Source organism: Lonchura striata, chromosome 5 (genome assembly GCF_046129695.1).
Source record: "Lonchura striata isolate bLonStr1 chromosome 5, bLonStr1.mat, whole genome shotgun sequence".
In the NCBI taxonomy this organism is placed as follows: domain Eukaryota; kingdom Metazoa; phylum Chordata; class Aves; order Passeriformes; family Estrildidae; genus Lonchura; species Lonchura striata.
In genome coordinates, this window is record NC_134607.1 from 24,817,917 (window position 1) to 24,837,290 (window position 19,374).

The window sequence follows — 19,374 nt, forward strand, 5'->3', positions numbered from 1 at the left end:
AAAGCCTACTCGGACTGAAAGTCAACCAGCATTAATGGCATTGAATAATGCATTGAATTAATGGCATTCTTCTTGAATAGATACTCTCAATACTCCTAAAAGAAGGCGCTTATTCTTGTTCAAAAGACATTACCTGCAGAATTATTTTACAATTTAATTCTTAAAAATGACTCAATTCAGACTCCAAAAACAGGTGCCATTTTGCAGCACTCAAGTCTTCTCCTCCTTCTAGACATTCTTGGTGTTAAAACTGCCATTAAATATTTTAATACTTCAAATAGAAAACTGGTCTTCAGAACAATCCTACTGCCAACTTAACAATGGACAGAGCACAATTTAATTTGGATTTTAGGGTCTAGGAATACTGACCAAAACTATGGAAAAGGAACGTACATGTGTTAGAACATAGACATTTTAGGCTTTATGGTCTGGGAGTATCAGTGGGGAAATAAACAAAGCACATTTTTGAACAGGCATAGCACTTCTGAAGCAGTGCCCCCTGCCTGCATAAGAACATGGTATGAATTCACATATTCTCAAAAAGAATAGGGTCACAAAACTTTATGTATTTCTGTAGCAAGCCTATTTTCTTGAGGCAGCTTGTGGGACTCAACTTGAAAAAGAAAGCGGTTATCCTCCTTCTATCTAGCCAGTATCTACATTCAAAATTTTCAACATTCAGAATAGCTGGATTCAAGAAGACAGACTGCACACTCATTTGTAATATCCATTCCAGCAGTTCAGAGACCTCACCACCAGATATTTGGGGCAACATCAGATCCTGTTCCACAAACATACTTGCAGGTGAAAGAAAACCATGCCAAAAATGTTATTCTTTATGAATTATTTTAATGAACTGAATATGAAGTGACAAACACAGTTCAAGGAAAAAAACACAAAACCAGCCCCACCAGCTGCTGACAGAAGATAAAGATACAAGAATAGCTGAGGACAATTTGAGGGCAAAGAAGAAAGCATAGTGAGAGATAATCATTCTTGCCAAGAATATCAACCAAATAACCAAATCACATAATAGTTTAAATTCACGTCAAGTGCTTAAATAAGGTCTCTGTTTTTTTTCTTAACACTGTGAGTACACAGAACAATAGGGAATGGGCTATCCCTGAATTTTTGACATCAGGTCCTATAGAGCATATTCCATATTTCTCCAAATACTGGAGATAAAGGTGGCTAAAAAGAGAAGCAGAGAAAGTGAAGACCCTTTGTTTACCCAGCCAGGTGTCAGATATGGAATGTGTTTTCTAGACCCCAGAATCTTTGGCATAGGTTCTTTTTCAATGTCTGCGCGAGTGCTTTAATCCCATGACTGTGAAGGTTGCTGCAGTCAGTTTCTCATACACTAGAAACATAAGAGCAGCAGTAAGGACTGTCTGCAGGAGCTTTGCTTCAAGGCCTTTGTAGAGTCCCACTAATCCAAAACGCCTAAGGAGGAGAAAAAAAAAAAAAAAACCAAACAAGAAAACAAGCATGAATAGCTTTCTGAAAGTAATTCAGTACACTACAAAGAAGAATCAATATCACAAGTTAATGACCAACTGTAGGAATCTTAAACCCAGTCTTGACCTTGAGCAAGCTATGTTTAGTAGTATTTTAAAGAAAAAATTCTGCAGAAATTTAAGGTATTTTGTGCAAGAAGCCTGCTTCAAGTTCAGAGGCGGAATTAATTAGTATCCATATGTATCCTTATGTATCCTTGATGTCACTTACTGTACAGACATTTAGGATTGTGGGCTCTACAATGTATTACAAAAAACATTTTGACTCAAATATCAAGTTTAAGGGAGGCATAAGGAAACAAAATCCAGACCCAGCAACGTTTTCAAAATATTAATAATATTCAAGTCTTCTCTATCGTTGTAGGATAAGTAAAATGCAAAAGCTCACCTCACTCTCTGTTGAAGAAGGTAAAGAACATTTCTAAGACTGCCCAGTGTTCTGTTCTCTGGGTTCAACCTGTGGCGTCCGAACTGAAAAAAAGGAAGAGTATTTTGTTGCACTGTATTATTTCCCCACTGTGCTTAGCAGAGAACACCATACATGCATGAAATCTGGAGAGCCTATCCTAAACATCTTTGAACATTTTCCACATTTTATGACTATCAGTAGAGAACAGAGGCCAAAGCTCACACTGCAAACATTAAAACTGTACATACTATTCTAATTTGGTTTGGTTTTAAGATGGATTCTAGCAAATATTTCCTCTCTTTCAGTTGCTCTGGAGGAAGCAGTTTTCAAGATCTCAATAGCATAATTTGCAGAGTCTTAGTAGGGATATGACACTCAAAGCAAGTTCTTTCTGGCTTTATCAGCTTTCACTTCACAAAGATTCAGACCCTCACACATCTGCAAATCACTAATACACTGAGATTACATAGCTGAACACAAAATTTATCTGCCCAGCAATGGTCTTGGAGCACTTAAGTGTGAACAGCTGCGGATGAACTCAAACTTGTTTCATCTACCTACCTGGCCCAAATTATATTTCTCTTTTACTCACTGCACTTGCTTATCCCCAAGCTGGTTTTCAGTAGGCATGATAGCTGCTGCTGTAGAGTTAAACTCGCAATTTCAGCAACTCCTTTTCTAGCATTCATTGATATTTTATTTGATACAGGTTGATAGTACTGTCAGCAACCTGTAACAATGCATTATTAATATACAAGAGCCGGCACACTTGTATTTGTAACAGCATAGCCTATTAGCTTTTGAAGGCTGTATTAAGATTCTGTGCTAAGAAAGGTGAACTTGAGCAACTGCACGTTGGATGAGTTTTTCCCCAGAACATTTTCAGGCAACTGCTATTTCTTACATGTAAGAAATTACCATTGACAGTAGGTAAAGTTTGGCAGCACCAGCAGCATGCTAGCAGAATGTTAGCAGAATCTCCTGTTATTACGTAAATATACACTCAAAATTCACAATCTTCTCATCAGCAACTACCCATCTGATATTGACAAATCAATGTTAAGAACTATTGTCACCAACTCAGACACGCCCCCCAAAAGTTGCTAAGTAGGTTCCAAGTTACAGTGTCAGTCATTGCCCAAATTACTCATAGGCTTCCACACGACACCACCATTACGTGCCTCATTCTCCTCTTTTCTCCACCATGGGACAATTTTTGTACTACAAACAAAGGGTTATTAAGAGAGAAGAAAATCATTAATTTTTCACTAGGATGCTAACACTCCAGTGTTTACTGCAGAAGACTTCCCAAAGGGATTAGCATTTTCTAAGAAAGAGAAAAAAATACTTCAGTTTTAAAGAGAACTTTATCATCTGGGATCACTGAGAACATTAATGGTATTGCTGTACCTCCAGAGGCAAATTTAATTTATCTGCTCTTTACTGACACATAGGCTAAAGAAGAGTTTCACTACATGAGTAACACCAGTGTCACATAGTTTTAATGACTGGGAGAAGGACATACCAAATGGCAAAGCTGGAAGCTGCTACCATTATCAATTACACAGGATAACTGTTCACTATATGGCAGTTAGAAGAGAACTGTGACAAAGAGTTGAAAGCAAAGGTGTAGAGACTTTATTACAAAGAGCCCTAATAACTTTCTAAAAAGAGTAAGTTTCTAAAGGTTTAAAGTTAAAAAGAAAAAAAAAAGTCCTGTACTACTTTGATGACAGAAATTAGTTATGATGTGTAAGTTTATATTCATATTGAGCTTATATTAGTTTGTGTGCAAATCTGCTAAAATTGTTTTAAAAAGCACCTGCAACTATATGGTTTTTTCATGCAGAATATTAGTTCTGAAAATATTAAGCCTTTACTCATAAGCTTTTTTTTTTTAACATCACTTAGTGTGAGTGACAAAAACTTCATCAACTAGAACAATGCCAGCTTTAGATTAGAAAACACATCACAAAATAGAGCAAGTCTGAAATGGACAGCACAGATGTCAAAGACATTTTTACTGTCCTCAACAGATGTGTTCAGGGCTCCTGGCTATTCTTTCAGAAAGCAAAGAGACAGAAGTCATCCCTAAGTGACTGCAGAACTAGAGACAGGGACCTTGTGCTCCCCATCATCACAGGGAGAGGATGGACTGGCACTGGATTTCTTTTTTTTTTCTTTTTACATTGGCATTAAGAGTCAGAAAAATTTTGTTCAAAAAGCTAAATAGAGACAGAAAAAACACGAAGTCTCAAGATTGTAACCACTTCTCTAAGAACCATGGAAAGGAACAAGGGCTGAAGCTGTTCTGTGGCTGCAGCCCTCTGAAACCTGCACTGCTGTGCAATGCTCAGGCTAAAACAGAGCACTTGAACTTTACTTCCAGTTCTCCTTCACACCAGGAGAAAACAGGAGCATCACAAATTAAAAACAGACTGATGTTGCAATTTATTCAAGCAGAGCTATTTTTGTTTAAATGTTTTCCTGTATCTGCCACTCCAGTAAAAGAAGTCTGTGTGATTAGTTTAGCTACTACTGAGATGTGTCCAGGCTGTTAAAACAGGATAAGGCATTGAAAGAAAGCACTAGTTCAGCTGATCAAAAATTACAAAAACTTCAGAAAAGATGACTGCTGACAAAGTTACACAGTAAGTATATTCAAGTCCTCTTGCTTTGAAATATAGCATCCTATCTTTCTACAGATTACAAAAAATCAAGATACATTTACTGCACTCTAATTAGAGAGTTACAAATTATTACAAAACTTGCTTGAAAATTACTTTTTTCAGATTAACAATTAACACAAAAATTCCCATCTTAGAGAGGTCTGAAAAGTGATATTCTTAGCACAGAAGGCTTGTTTTCAATAATTCAACTTATTCTCCAAATTTGTCCAAGTTTTAGAACATACACAATGGCTTTACTGTACAGGCAAGTTAAGGCTCCTCCTTACTTCAGAAAATATATTTCATGTGGAAACACATTAATATGTAACTGTTATAGAACCTAAAACACACAAATTAAAGTACAATATGCTTAGGCATGGCCAGGTCTCCTTCCCTCCTACTCCCCAATTTTGTCTTGTGTCAATATTACAACAACATTGGTACACTCTGAAGGCAGCAGCATTATCCAGCCTCTGTACAAATCGCAAAGAAGAATAAATGCAAGTGTTTCCATTACCACTACAATTAGTCTACATGGCCAGACAAGTTGTTAAAGGTATAATTTATGAAGGAGCTCAGCTTCCCCTGATGAATCTTATTCGGGATACTGACAAGGTCAGACCATCATCTAAACAATAAAATCTATGAACTGATTTTTTTTTTTTTAATTACCATAGGCTATCTGGAAACAGACTGGTTTTAGAAGATTTAATTTTAACTTCCCACTTGACACATTTTCCATTTATATTCCAAGAAATAAATATACATTTTTGTAGTGCCTAAAAGCAGTTCAATGCATCAGCTTCTGTGGGATACTGTACCAACACAATACACTGGCAATCCTACCAGCTACTTGAAACAAATGTGCACCAGTATACCAAGCTCAGTCAAAACCAAAGAGGAAAGTCATTCTAATCAGTGAGCTGCATTGGGAAAAATGCCTCCCAAAACAATAGGTCCATTAACACATATATAAAGAAGCCATGTGAACAAGGCTTGCATGATACAGACCAAGTCAGAGGCAGAGTTACCATGAAATGAAATTATTACTTACCCGCAGAATTGACTGAACTGTCTGCAGAGGATAAGTGAGGGTGGTGGCAACTGCTTTGGCTACTGCACCAATAACAAAAGCATCCAAAGATGTGAGCTGTTCAATAGATAAAGAAAAAATTTATTTCCACGTAGTACCAAAACAGCCAATTATCCATTTCTATTTGGGGATTCTCTACTGGTACCTGCTACCAGATTATCTAAGGATCTTTGGCATAAAGATTTCACGAAATCTCAGGGTCTTCTCATTTTCAAGAGCTGGTTATGGTTCAACTAATTTACTCTCCCACATCTTAAGGTTATTTGTAAATTCCACCAGTTTTTGCATTCCTCAATATAACTAGATTACTACAACACAGTTGATATAAAGCCACACAATCAGAGCACTTCAAAGCACCAAGAGCAGACAAAAGATAAGGAAGCATCATCTAAACATATCATCAATCAATAAGCATCTCAGTTTTTGCAACAGTGAAACCAAAAAAAGTCATATGGTGCTTGTGAAAAGGTGACAGCAAAAGATTACTTAAACATCACTCTGTATTCCTGAGACATAATCACTACACTCCCAGGCAGAAGTTTAGTCTTGATGCCATAGGCTAAAAATCTCATCCCCTTTTAGTTAAGAACCCCTGCTGAAGCCCACACTTCTTCAGGATGCACCAAATACATTGTTACAGCCTATGCTGATTACAGTGCATCTCAGTCTAACAGTGTGAATTAAGCACTGAACATAAACAGATGTCCATATTAAAACACGCTCAAATTATATTCTAAAATATATTGATTGCAATCAAAAATACACTCACACATGTACATCTTTAAAAAGGTCAACATGATATATTTAAGACAACCAGGAAACAACCAAATAGGAAAAAAAATGTTATTCAAAATAAAAATTACCATCCCTAGCTAAAAAAAAAAAATATTTCTCCTCTTCATTGATCATGGACAAAGAAACGCCCTAATTTGAGGTGGAACTAAGTAATTTAAAAGAAACACATAAATAAGTATGTTATTAGCCAACAAGAAAATAACAATGCAGATGGAAGCTAAGGTCATGATTCAAAAAATGTGCATAATGTAACTGAGTAGATCCATCAGGTACAAATGGGGGGCTACAGCTGCAGTATTAACTAAAGACAGTAAAAAACCCAAGCTTCATTGATGATGCAAAATCTCATGTAAAAATAATTTCACTATGTCTTGGGGAAAAACAAAATGGTTTGCTAACATAACGGTATGACCTAACATTCTAAAATCACAAATTAACAACAAAGCACCATATCTTAAAGATATATTATGTTATGATGTTATCTGAAAATGTAATACAAATACTTTCCAGTTAGCTGGAACATAAAAGGAACATGAGTTCAGCTGAGATTCTATACCTTATATAGACAACGAAAAAGAGTAAGGAAAAAGAAGAGCAGTATAAAGCAGGGACAGAAAAGTGATTGCACTTCTATTTAGAAAATCAGGAAGGTATTGTTACAATGCTATGTTTAATTCTAGTGCCCATCCTTGGAAAAATTATATTGAAAAATTGAGGCCTTCAAGAAAAAAAGGATATTATTTACTGCAAAAAGGGTTAAAAGCAGACTTCAAAACAGTATGTAAACACTTACAAAAGATATATTAGAATTGAAATCTCTACTTTAAATCAAGGCTTGTGAACATATGCAAGCAAATGTGGACAAGAGGTTCAGTTCTATTTTAACAGGTAGAAGAATGTTTCACAGGAATTTATTCCCTAGGGACATGAAAGATTCCTCTCATTTCATGATACTGAACCCTTTTTAGACACACTATTAAAAAAAAAACCACACTTGAAAACACAAGAACCAAAACCAAACCCACATTCTGAATTTGTTTAAATGATGCATATCAAAAAACCTGTCTTGTAACAGAACATATTCATCATCTGGCCTCAAAACATACTCACTTGCAGCTGCTTTTTCAAAAGCTTTCGTTTAAAGCCTTCATAAAACATAAACTGTATAGCAGGATTGAAGACCAGCAGCAAGGAGGGGAAAGTACCATTCCACAGAGCTAAGACTCCTTCATCTCGTACTATTTGATGAAAGGCATCTGAGAAAAAAGGTGAGGAAAAAGATCATTGACATTTTGAGTACACAACTCTGAATATAAAATATATGAGAAGTTGCTCTTAAAGCCTAATACTCAAAGTGTATAAAAATCTATTGCAGTCCTTTATGCAAACATTTTTATCTTCTATTTTAATCCAGAAGTAAGTGACAAAGGAGGTTCTTGTTTGCATCACCATTAACAAAACTTACCATCTGCACAGGCAGTCTCCTTTTTTTTTTTGTTTTACAAGTGTGGCATCCACATTAGGGTCTTCCAAACCTTCTTCAAAATAACAGTAATGTTTATTTGGTTGGTTGGTTTTAAAAGGAGGACAGCCTGAACATGTGAGTGATTAAGAGATTAAGGTAAGTGAAGTTTAATTTTCAGACTGTCCAAACTCAGACTCCTAGCTACTACTTCATGGGGCTCACTACTGCTCCATTATCTGAATGATAACATATCTGCCCTTGCAAAAGATATTTTAGTTACATGGGTGCACTGAAAATTCTTAATTACCATCACAAATAGCCAAGTCCAGTTTCCTGTAAAACTCAATGACTGCAAAGTGACAGAGTAGCATAGAGATAGGATGAAATCAGTTACATGAACAAAAGTCTTTGAAGTCCTTGATACATTTCATTTCATGAACTTCTCTTCGGCTGAAGACAACAACAGGTGCTTACCTATTATGCCTCTGTAATTGGTTGGTACAATGTCTTCATTTCTGAATTTTGCTCCCTGGAGCTTCAGGCGTGTGTTCACTACCCAGAGAGGCGTGGTCAAGAGTACATTCACTACTCCTAATGCAAAATACAGCACACAGAAAATCAGCAAGAAACAGATGATCTCAAATGTTTTCTTTTCCCCTTTTCTCCCCCTGATTCACATGCTACTGAAATTTCTGGTAGGAAGAAGGAATAAAACTAACACAGCATATGGGAAAAGTAAATAGTAATCTGTACCCTAATTCCTGTAGCCTTTGTTCCAAAATATACTTACATGGAATTTTACCAGACATATAGCCAGCTTAAGAATTTCCTTCCTTACTTGCACCAGCTATTCAGATAGTCATTATACCTACACTGAAAGTGTAAGAAACTACCAACTCCTCCCCAACCCCCAAAAAACCACCAAACCCAGAGGACTTTTGTACAGATTTGTTTTTAATCAGCTTGATTCTGTGCATTTGCATGAGCCATAGTACCTGAAGAATATCTCCAGGAAACACAAAGCCTACAGTAGTAACTTTTCACACTGAGCATGCTAGAAAAGTCACTTATATTATCATTCCTTCAAAGAAGGCACTGCATAAGAAGATAGAATAAAAAAGAACATATGGTCCCACTGGACCTGCATCTATCTAGGAACTTTCTGTCACTTTCAGGTGACAACCCTAAACCAAGTCTGCAAATTGACACCCAAATCCTTACACTAAAATTTCTTACCTAATTGAAATGATTTCAAAATTGGCATGTACCTTTTCCTCTGAAAAAAACCCCAACTATCACCTCTCCCTGCCACTTGTCTTCAGCATCTTAGTGATGATGCTTAGATATCTGGTAAGCACCACACCAGACACAAATATCATACTAAGCCACAAGAGCACTGTGCTTTCTGCCAGAATTCACAACAGGAATGTTCTCTGCATCTCCTTAGGAGGTGGGGATGAGGATGCAATCAGAAAGAAGTAAGCCTGCATTCAGTGAGAGGCATGAGCACTCAGTGTGGCCTTCCAAAGGACTTAATAAAGTAAATCATTAGATAGAAGATATCAAAAATACATTATTGACAAAATGGAGACTTTTAAGTATTACCTGCAACAACCCCAAGAACCAAGTCTTTTCCAGTGGTTGAATGCTGACCTTTGACCCAGAGGGCTTTAAGACTATTAAATGTATAAAAATAAACAAAATTGGAGCAGCAAAGGCTGGAGATAACAGGGAACCATCCTCGATATGGTGCCAACCTAATGGAGAGTAAAAGGTCACAGTAAGAAATCAGTGAAGTGTTTATGTGATCTGGCTGATTTTATGTGTTGGTGGAGGATCCCAGAGATACAATGCTGTATGCTACAGGAAGTACTACCTAGATATGTCTTTACCAGCAATGGTAACAAACCATACTTAACTCCTGAGTAAGGAAAAAAAGTATGTGGATTCTCACACAAAATTTAAAAATTGAAGACTAGTTACTGAAATTCATATACTCCACCTAGGAGAGTTTTGAAAGGATGCAACCTGGAGACAGAAGACAGACAGGTGGGAAGAATTTCTAATAAATGCCTTACTGTAAAATCTACAGCAAATTAGTCAGGTAAGTAAGAAAAAGACATTACCTAGTGAAATTTAACTAGATTAATCACAGATTAAAAACTGAATACCATCTAAACCTGTCTTGATTTAGCAATGATTTCGTAACAACTGCCTAGCTCCCTTCTCTGATAGGCTTGATCATCCTGTAAAACAGGGACACTTCAACTGTCCTACAGTCCCAACACGTTCTACAACACATTCAAAAAAAGATACTTATACCCACCTTCACTGGAGTTGCACAGAACATGTAGAAAACTGGTATCATCTTAAAAGCATAAAAAAATCACCCCAACCCCAGTAATTATGGAGGCTCTTTAGAATTCACTAAAATACTGGGAGTACACAGAATTTAAGGATCTCCAGTAAGACTGTAAAAGACGCAAGGCTGGTAAACACCACATCTGACTTTTCTTAAAATGTAAATGCAACTTTTTCATCTCAAATCCGTCAAGTGCTTCTCCCTCCCATGTAGCTGGGAATACACTTTATTGTTACAACTGCTTCTGAAGTTGCAGGCTTAGCTAACCATACAGTTACAAATTAACTGAATATGAAGTTATTCATAAACCAAATTAAAACACTTCTTATATTACCTATCTCTTCAATGCTGGAAAAGAAAGAGAGAAACATCCTCTACGGATTATGTCCTCTAACTGAGTGTTAGTTTGGGCTTGGTTGATTTATTAAGAACAACTTCTGATGACTTTCAAATGAAATATCTTGTAGTGCAAAACATGAAACTAAAACAAAACCCATGAGTTTATTTTAATGACTTAAGCTGTCAGTAGTAGCATCCATGATTCACTGCAGTCTTGAGAAAAATTTTGCGTACACTAGTCAACACCTTTCAGATCACCTAGAAAAGTTTGGAAGTTCAGGGAAGAAAGCTGTCTGATAAAGTTCTGCATGAAGTCCTTTAGCTTAACGTATTTGCTTTATCTAGACGAGAGAAACAGCCTCACAAAAGTATGGTAATGAGACAAGACTCTACAAGCTAATGTGAACAAAATGTTTATGATTTCTCATATTTCAGATCTGTTGTTGTTTGGACTTTGTTACTTCACACACATCTCTAACTTAGTACCATTGCTTTGCCAGGCCTTCCCAATACCTTTGGAAGAAGCAATGTTCCTCTCTTAAGGATGTTCCTTCCTCTTCTGGATTTTTCTCTTTCACAGGCAAAGTGGGATGACCACTTTTTCGGTCTTTCCACCTCCGTTAACTACTTCATTTTTCTTGATTACTTTTGTCTTTCTTTTATTTTTTAATTGAAGTTTACTTGCCACCTTCATGTTACAGAGGTAATGGGGGAATGTGAACAAGAAAGATCAGCTGGCAGAGAACTCTTCATGCATACATCTGCTCAAGTTCAAAGGTGACACAGCATTACAGGCCAAGTTAAACTTTTGTCAGCTTTAATATCCGGGAAGCACTCGTCTACTTAGGAGTTCCAGGGATTCAGTTAGGAAAATACTTCTAACAAGGACAGGCATAAAATTGTTTTCCCCAGCCAGCTCAGCTCGGACTATGACAAATAATAAAGCACAGCACAGCTGAAAGTTAACTGGTTTTAGATAGATGTTGAATCCCACCAGCATAAAGTGCATTGGTGTTTAGTTCTACATGCTTAGGAGAAGATAAAGACCTTCCCACTGGGAAACATGTCTCAGTTCTCTTGAAAGTGGCTCAGTTGTCCAGGAGTTTCATCCTGGTTATTGAGAAATTGACACACCCAAGAATCCAGGTAGATAAAACTGGTTTATCAGGTATATATGAAAGTACATTTGCATTTCTGAGGAGACACAGCTACCTCACTAATGAAGGCATAGTTACATCACTGAACAGATCAATTGCATAAGGTGCTCAAAAAAGTTAATCCTAGTTTGCTAAAGACGAACACATAAGATTATGCAAGTCATACCACATTTGTGTGGAGACATTTCAATCTGGAATAAAAATCTGTCCACACAGATACAGGCTAAATATTCCACTTTAAAAGCATATTCAAAATAGTTTTAGAGTTTATCTACGAGAAGACAAACAGAAAATCAGTATCTACTCACAGGCCTTCCTCTTTGATTATTTCCAAAAGGACAGCCGGTGTTGTCTTTGATTTCCGCTTCTCATCAACTGGAAAGCAAAACAATGAAACTTTTAAGATGATTCAAATTTTTAGCACTCTTTTTCAAGTCCTTATCCTTGCAATTCTGAATATATCCTACAAGCATATGTTTCTTCTTCCTCATAAAGGATAGAAATACCCTATTTCTCCTTATTTTCATGTGCTAGGTAAGACAACTTACTTTTTTATTCTTCCTCAGAGTGACAGGTTCTGTTGTGCTCCAGAGTATCTATAATTACCAGTTGCTAATAGTTGTGACATGAACTGAAAGTAGGTTCCCCTTAAGTAGAGAGCTAAAATTGGGCCTGCCTAACTGCTCTCGAAATTATGCCTTGGACAGCAGAGTAGCACTGGTAGCAGAGCAATCTCCTACAGCTCATCTGCAAATAGCTAAGCCTTAGCAAAACAGTCTCTTCCAGCACTGAAAGCTATTCATTTCTCAACCACATACTTCTGACAACCTGGCTGATAATCTCTCTCCAGTTCTTAACAGAACTTTAGTCATAGTTCTAAAATGCTTGTTGAGTCTGTGACTTTTGATTAGAAAATAGAGTTTTAGAACAAAACAGTTTATGTCCCAGATGCATTTCTGTAAATATTGAATATTCCTAATCCCAATTATAACCCTGATTTTTCCCTTTAAACCATCCTCTAGAATAATTCTAGACTTGTTTATCATTATATTACCCCTGCATTTTGAAGTGTTCTCAGCAGCCAAAAACAACAACACACAAATATAATCCTATGCAATCTTGCATCTTTGTTTTTGTCTTTGGTCTTAAATACTCATTTAAAAGTCAGACAGTACACAGCTAATTAAAAGGTTGCCCAACTTTCAAAAGGAAGAATTACCTCCAGCTGGAAAAACAGTGTTACTGTGACACAAGTAAGATTCCTGCTCATGTAGAACATCCTCCCCACAACCACCCTTACAAGTGCCCAGGCCAAGATGAACAGAAATGCCCATGTATGAAGAAACTAGATTTTGACACTTACCCTGAAGTCTAAGCCTAGCTGTATCCAAAGGAAAAAATACAGTCATTGCAGTCATACTGCCCTGAAAAACAAAATAAACTGGCTGTATAGTGTATCAGATGCTTATACAGAGCCTGCTAGACTCTTCGTAACCCTTCACTTCTCACGCACCAATCAGGCTGCTGAGTAAGTTTAAAAAGGTGATAAACTCTACACATAACACATTTTTTGTCCAATACTTATAAATGAGGGTTATTTTTCTCTTGCATTAGATCAAGACCAAAATTAAAACCATTAAAAGCTTTTCGCCAAAAGAGAAAGTTTTTGAAGCCTGAAAGTTGATCTAGTGGCATCAGAAAATAAACACTTAACTTTCTCTACCTGCCATTAGCCTCAAAAAGGCCCTGGCTTGGTAGAAACCGGTTTTCCATGCATCAGGTGGCTGCTAAAGCTGTGGCACCTCTTCTATTAGTGGCCATGCAAACTGTTTAAATGGTGGGAAGGTCTGGAATATAGCAAGTCGCTCAATGCTGTGTTTAAACTACAGTGCACAGTGTGACTTGAGCTTTCCTACAGCTGTCTTTTGCCATACATTTAATGGCATACTGGAAATGGAAATACACATCTGGAAATACTCCAGCTCCTCAGCAGGCTGTTTGGACCTAGCTCTACAACAAGCAACAGAGGACTAATTTTCTGGTGGTGTTTCCACACTAAAACAATTCTGGGTTGAAGTCTTAACCAGACTTACATTTCTCCAGTTTTTGTAATACTAGGTAGCATATGTAAGACTTGGCCACAATTACCTGGTTATTTTAACCCATTTAAGTTTGGGCTCCTGCCAAAACAGTTCATTCTGCTCTCCCATGTACTTGTCCTGTGTTGTATTATTCTCACCTACCATGTACCCAGCTGGACAGCAAGTGAATGAATGAACCCATCTGACTGAATAGTTCTAAAAAGTCTATCTCAGTTAGAAGGTTAGTGCCAGCACAAAAAAGTATCAGAAAGAGCCACAATGCTCTTCCTAATGAGAGCGGCATTACTGCAATTTTGAATACAGCCTCAAAACACAGTTACACCTACACACAGAACAAGACTGCACAGACACTACAACTTCCAACTTTCCCCTGCTTCTATCCTCCCAAAGTGAGATTTATCCTGGAGCTTAGCCCCAATGCAATGCATCATGCAGCAGCAACACATACACACACTTGCACTCAAAATTACAAAATGGAAATGAGGAAACAGTCGGGTAGTGTCACACAGGAGACAATGGATGTGTGGCCACAAGACACAGAACAGTCTATTTCAGTTGGAAAGGATTTGCAATGATCACCTAGTCCTGCTGCCCCCACCCCACTTCAGGGCTGACCTAAAGCAAAAGCATGTTAAGTGCATTTCCCAAATACCTCTTAAACACTGACAGGCATAGGGCACTGACCACCTCTCTCAGCACCTCTCTCTCTATTCCAGTGCTTGACTGCCAAACTGACTTAAAACTTATATGGAACTATAGTTTAAGAGACTGTCATGAGATAACTAAACTGACCTAACAGATTATTGCACATAAAAACCAATTTGTACTCTCTCCCCTTCTTTTGCTAAATTGAGGGAAATAGAAAGCCAAGTTACATTTCTCTTAGGTTTATAAAAGGAACAACTCAACTACATGATGAGGAGGCTGCCAGAAGCATCATACGGAAGAGACAGGATTTCATGGCTAGAAGAAAGGAAAAGAGGAGTAAGCAGGACCAGTCCTTCCCACAACAACAAAAGCCCTCAAGAGGGACGTAGATTTCTTGCTAAACTGCATTGAGACCACCAGGTAAAATTACACTAGTGAGTGCAGAACAGATGCTGCCATGTATTACCCTGCACTGCTGGAAGGGTGAGGCTTCACTGTCAGCCTTCCCACCACCGCCCTGTCAGCAGAAGATCTTGGTAGTTTGCCAAGTCACATTACCCCTGAATAATCACAGGGACAGGTACAGACTGGTTTGTGTAATCCCAGGCTCTTGGTCAACTGTGCACCATTGCTTCCTTCAATCTGGCAGCATAACTTTCCGGGCACCTACACAGTGATGCAGACACAGAAACTAATCTGGCTGAAAAACAGCTTTTTCCACTGGGCTACTTCTTCAGTCACATCAGTTCACTGACCAGTCACAGCACCCAATAAACAACTGGGCAGTAGCCAAGAGGTGGCCAGAACAAATGGCCTGAGATGACTGCTGCCAAGAAGATGTGTGCAGGACCACAGCCTGAAGCTTGGCTTTACAAAAAATAGTAGTAACAAAAAACGTGAAACATATTAAAAAATTTAACTGTGATTTGTCAGCCACCATTCAGCCAATGAAGCAGCCTGACTGTTCTATAATATTCCCACAAAATTCTCATCCCTATAGCTTTTGCAATAGGAAGATTATGTTGTAGCAACATGCTAAAGAGTTAAAGAATACTCATGTAATTCAATTAAAGTTCACAGGAAATCAAGCACTGTTTTGTGCTGGGGTTTTTTTTTTACTGCTCACAAAACTTTCCTACAATTCAAATTTGACTAGGTTGCCTAGAAGGTATATGAACTTTCAGTATACTAGAATACAAACAAAAGTTATGTCATGGTCTGACATTTGCTTCTGATGTATTAGCTCAACACAGTTCTGAGGTTATGGCTGGATTGATAAATTTGGTTCACACCACAAACTTTGTTCAGGGGCACAACCTTACTACAGCAATCTGTATTTGAAGGAAGAAGCTAACAGCAAGGTCTAGAAAGTATCACTGACTTCTGTAGAAGCCAGCAAAAGGAAAATGGGTAGTATTTCAATAATGAGATCATTTGAGAAAGCTCCACTTTTTGAAAGTGGAAACAAAATCCCCACTGCCTTTGATGTTTAAGTAAACAGACTTAAAACAATTTGAAGAGCAAACAAGAACCTTGTGTTTATTTAGAATAAAACCAAAACTTCCCTTAAAATCTTGTTTTACGTTTTAGAATCAGCCTTTATAACTGAATCACTGAATTGTCAGGATTAGAAGGTATAACCCCCCCCACCAAAGCAGTGTCACCCAGAGCAGGTGACATAGGAATGCCTCCAGGTGGGTTTTGAATGTCCCTAGAGAGGGAGACTCCATGACCCCCCCCTCCCCCGGGCAGCCTGTTCCAGTGTTTATCGTTCAATAACATTTAGCAACTTTCATCCTAAAAGAGACACGAGGAGTTCTTTCTATCCATCAATATGCCCAATCCAACATGATACATGCACTAAAATTCTTAATCTGTTGGAAGCAGAAGGCTGATTTACTATTTAGAGCTAGCACTCTGAAAAGAAAAATTCAAGGGCTGGGCACACTAGGAAATCTACATAAATTAAATGCGACTTTTCAATTTACAAGCACCACACGAAAAATTAAATTCAGCAACCGACACAAACCTCCTCCGGGTGCACTAAGCTCGCCTTACACTTTGATTAGCACCTATGCGCCGCCTCACCCTCCGCAGCTCTAAGCACTTACGAGGCCGTGGCAGGAGGACGACGCCGGGTACGGCTCTCGGATTACACAGCTGAGGCGCTGCCCCTCTGCCCGAGCTCAGATTTTCACCGCTGAAGGATGCCCAGCTCCGGATGCGCCAACCCGCCTTCCTGAGGGGCAGCTCCCCGCAGCTCCCGCTGGCTCAGAGGCGGCTCCGGCTGCTCAGCCCCGCTCAGGCCTCCAGCCCGGCCAAGCCCCGCGCCGGCTCCCCGGCCCATCCCGGCCGAACAAAGGGACCCGCGCCCCCCGCCAGGCCAGCGCGGCCGCTCCGCCTGCCGGGCCCCCCGCCCGGCGCCGGTCCGCTCGCTCACCACGGCGCCGGACACGGCGTGCACCAGGCTCTCGTAGGAGGCGACGGACGACATGGCGGCGGCTCTCGGCGGCGGCTGCTCCGCCCGGCCCGGCGGCCCCGCGGCCCCGGCCAGCTCTGGGCTGCCGCGCCACGCCCCCGCGCCCGCCATGGCGCCCGCCCCGTCACGTGCGCCCGCGGCCCCGCCCCGCGCCCGCCCCGTCACGTGCGCCCGAGGCCCCGCCCCGCGCCCGCCCCGCGCCCGCCCCGCGCCCGCCATGGCGCCCGCCCCGCCCCGCCCCGCGCCCGCCCCGCGCCCGCCATGGCGCCCGCCCCGCCCCGCCCCGCGCCCGCCCCGCGCCCGCCATGGCGCCCGCCCCGCGCCCGCCCCGCCCCGCGCCCGCCCCGCGCCCGCCATGGCGCCCGCCCCGCGCCCGCCCCGCCCCGCCCCGCGCCCGCCCCGCGCCCGCCCCGCCGGCGCAGGAGACGGGCGTCGGTCCTGGGGCTCGCCGGCGGAATACAGCGCCGGGGCACCCGGGAAATGCGTTCTTGTTCCTTCCTCTGTAACTACGAGAGCGCCTTTTCTCTCCACCAGCAGCTTCGCTTCTCTTCCAGAAGAGGCCACCGAGAGGGGACCTCATCAGTGGCTATCAGCATCTGCAGGGAGGGTGGTGAGAGGATGGATCCAGGCTCTTCTCGGTGGTGCCAAAAAATAAGGCAAGAGCAATAGGACAACGGGCAGAAACTGATGCACGTGAAGTTCCACCTGCATATGAAGAACAATTTCTTTGACGTGACCACACACTGGAACAGATTGCCCAGAGAGGTTGTGGAATCTCTCTCACTGGAGATGTTCAAGAACTCTCTGGACAAAATCCTGTGCCATATTTAATAGCAATAGTGCCATTATTTCCTCCTTCTTAAAAAAGCAATTCCACTTGATAATCACAGAACAGTCTGAGTTGAAAAGGACCCAGAAGAACCATCATGTGCTCTGGGATGTTCAAACAGGGAGGCTGGACCAAATGACCACTGCAGTCCCTCTTCAACATGATGAATTTTGTGATTCTGTGATTTCTTTCCCAAACATTTAACGTAAGCATTTAATTATAACCAGGAAGCAAGACAAAATTTCACATTCTGATTCTGCTTTTTTGCTAACTATAGTCCCTTCTACCTACCCAAAGTCTGGTATCTTCAAAGTAACACCTTTACAAGACAAGAGTTTCTTATTCCATGTGGACCAATTGAGTCTGATGCATTTTCAAGCACCGGGGATCTTTAGCCTGGAGAAAAGGACCTTTGGGAGGATCTTACTGCACTTTACATGTTAAAGGAGGTTGAAGCAAGGTGGGGGTTGGCCTCTTCTCCCAAATATTAAACTACAGGAAAGAACAGACTCAAGTTGCACCAGGGGAGGTTTATACTAGATATTAGGAAAAAATTATTTAATGAAGGGGCTATCCAGCATTAGAACAGGCTGTCCAGAGGAGTGGTTGAGTCACTATCCCCAGAGGTATTTACAAGGCACGTAGATATTGCACTTGGGGACATGGTTTAGTGGTGGATGTGGCAGTGCCGGGTTTGTGGTTGGACTCAAACTAAGAGGTCTTTTCCAAACTAAACAGTTCTATTATTCTACTTTGTTTACTCCTTTTTCCAGTCTGCAACCCCTTGCTCATCTTTTGCTATCATGCTGAGAACCTGCAGCTGCAGCACACAGCTACAAACAGAACATCTCCTGGCTTGCCACACCTTGTTGTAGCTGAGGGTGGAGAGAGAAGTTCTAGCAAGACAGTGCTGGACACAAGTAGCTGGCTAAAGCACAGGGCATCCATGGCTCACTGCAGTTAGGGCACACAGAGACAAGGCTATCAGACTCACTGTTTGGGAAAATATCAGTAATCCTACAGCCTCCTTTTAAAATTTTGTGTAGGAGAGGTTCCACAAGTATGAAGGAGCTGAAGAAATTAAATGAGTTTGAACATGCCCCAATTAATAACAGCACTTGGGAGATGATCCCTATGTCTGTTCATTACTGCTGGGTTTTTTGCCATTCTCATGTCTTATACTGGTTTCCAGATTGCTTCAAGTCTTTTTCTGTGTTAAAATCCCTTTTGTTAGTTTCACCTATACTTCGGAAAAAGTCTATAATTAAAGATAGGAATTAATTTTAGCTTTGTATCATGTTATTCCTGGGCTCTTTAGTTTCTACTGTTACTCCATCATATCTTGTTCTCTCTTTTTGAAAGAAAGAATAACTTCACAATTTTTTCTTCATAATTGTAACTCCTAGTCCTTCAGCCTCAGCTCCCCAGAAGCCTCTTGTTTGAACTGCAAGAGCTCCTAGTGCTTACATCTGTGGTACGAATCACCATATCATCCATCACTTAAACAATG

At 40.2% G+C, this 19,374-nt stretch overlaps 1 protein-coding gene across 3 annotated transcripts; it reads right to left on the reverse strand.

The window, feature by feature from the left end:
- Positions 1-827: 827 nt before the first annotated feature.
- Positions 828-17,133, reverse strand: SLC25A17 (solute carrier family 25 member 17). 3 transcript variants are annotated; one of them, XM_021552797.2, is made up of 9 exons: positions 16,997-17,133; positions 13,170-13,230; positions 12,115-12,181; positions 9,554-9,705; positions 8,423-8,539; positions 7,594-7,739; positions 5,650-5,745; positions 1,906-1,988; positions 828-1,443 (listed from the first exon to the last, which is right to left on the reverse strand). In XM_021552797.2, the coding sequence occupies exons 1-9, from the start codon at positions 17,048-17,050 to the stop codon at positions 1,296-1,298; spliced, it is 924 nt and encodes a 307-aa protein (XP_021408472.2). In that variant the 5' UTR covers positions 17,051-17,133; the 3' UTR covers positions 828-1,295. The 3 variants fall into 3 exon arrangements, with proteins under 3 accessions (XP_021408472.2, XP_021408474.2, XP_021408475.2); XM_021552799.2 differs by lacking the exon at positions 16,997-17,133 and adding an exon at positions 16,668-16,914; XM_021552800.2 differs by lacking the exon at positions 16,997-17,133 and adding an exon at positions 14,821-14,863.
- Positions 17,134-19,374: the final 2,241 nt, after the last annotated feature.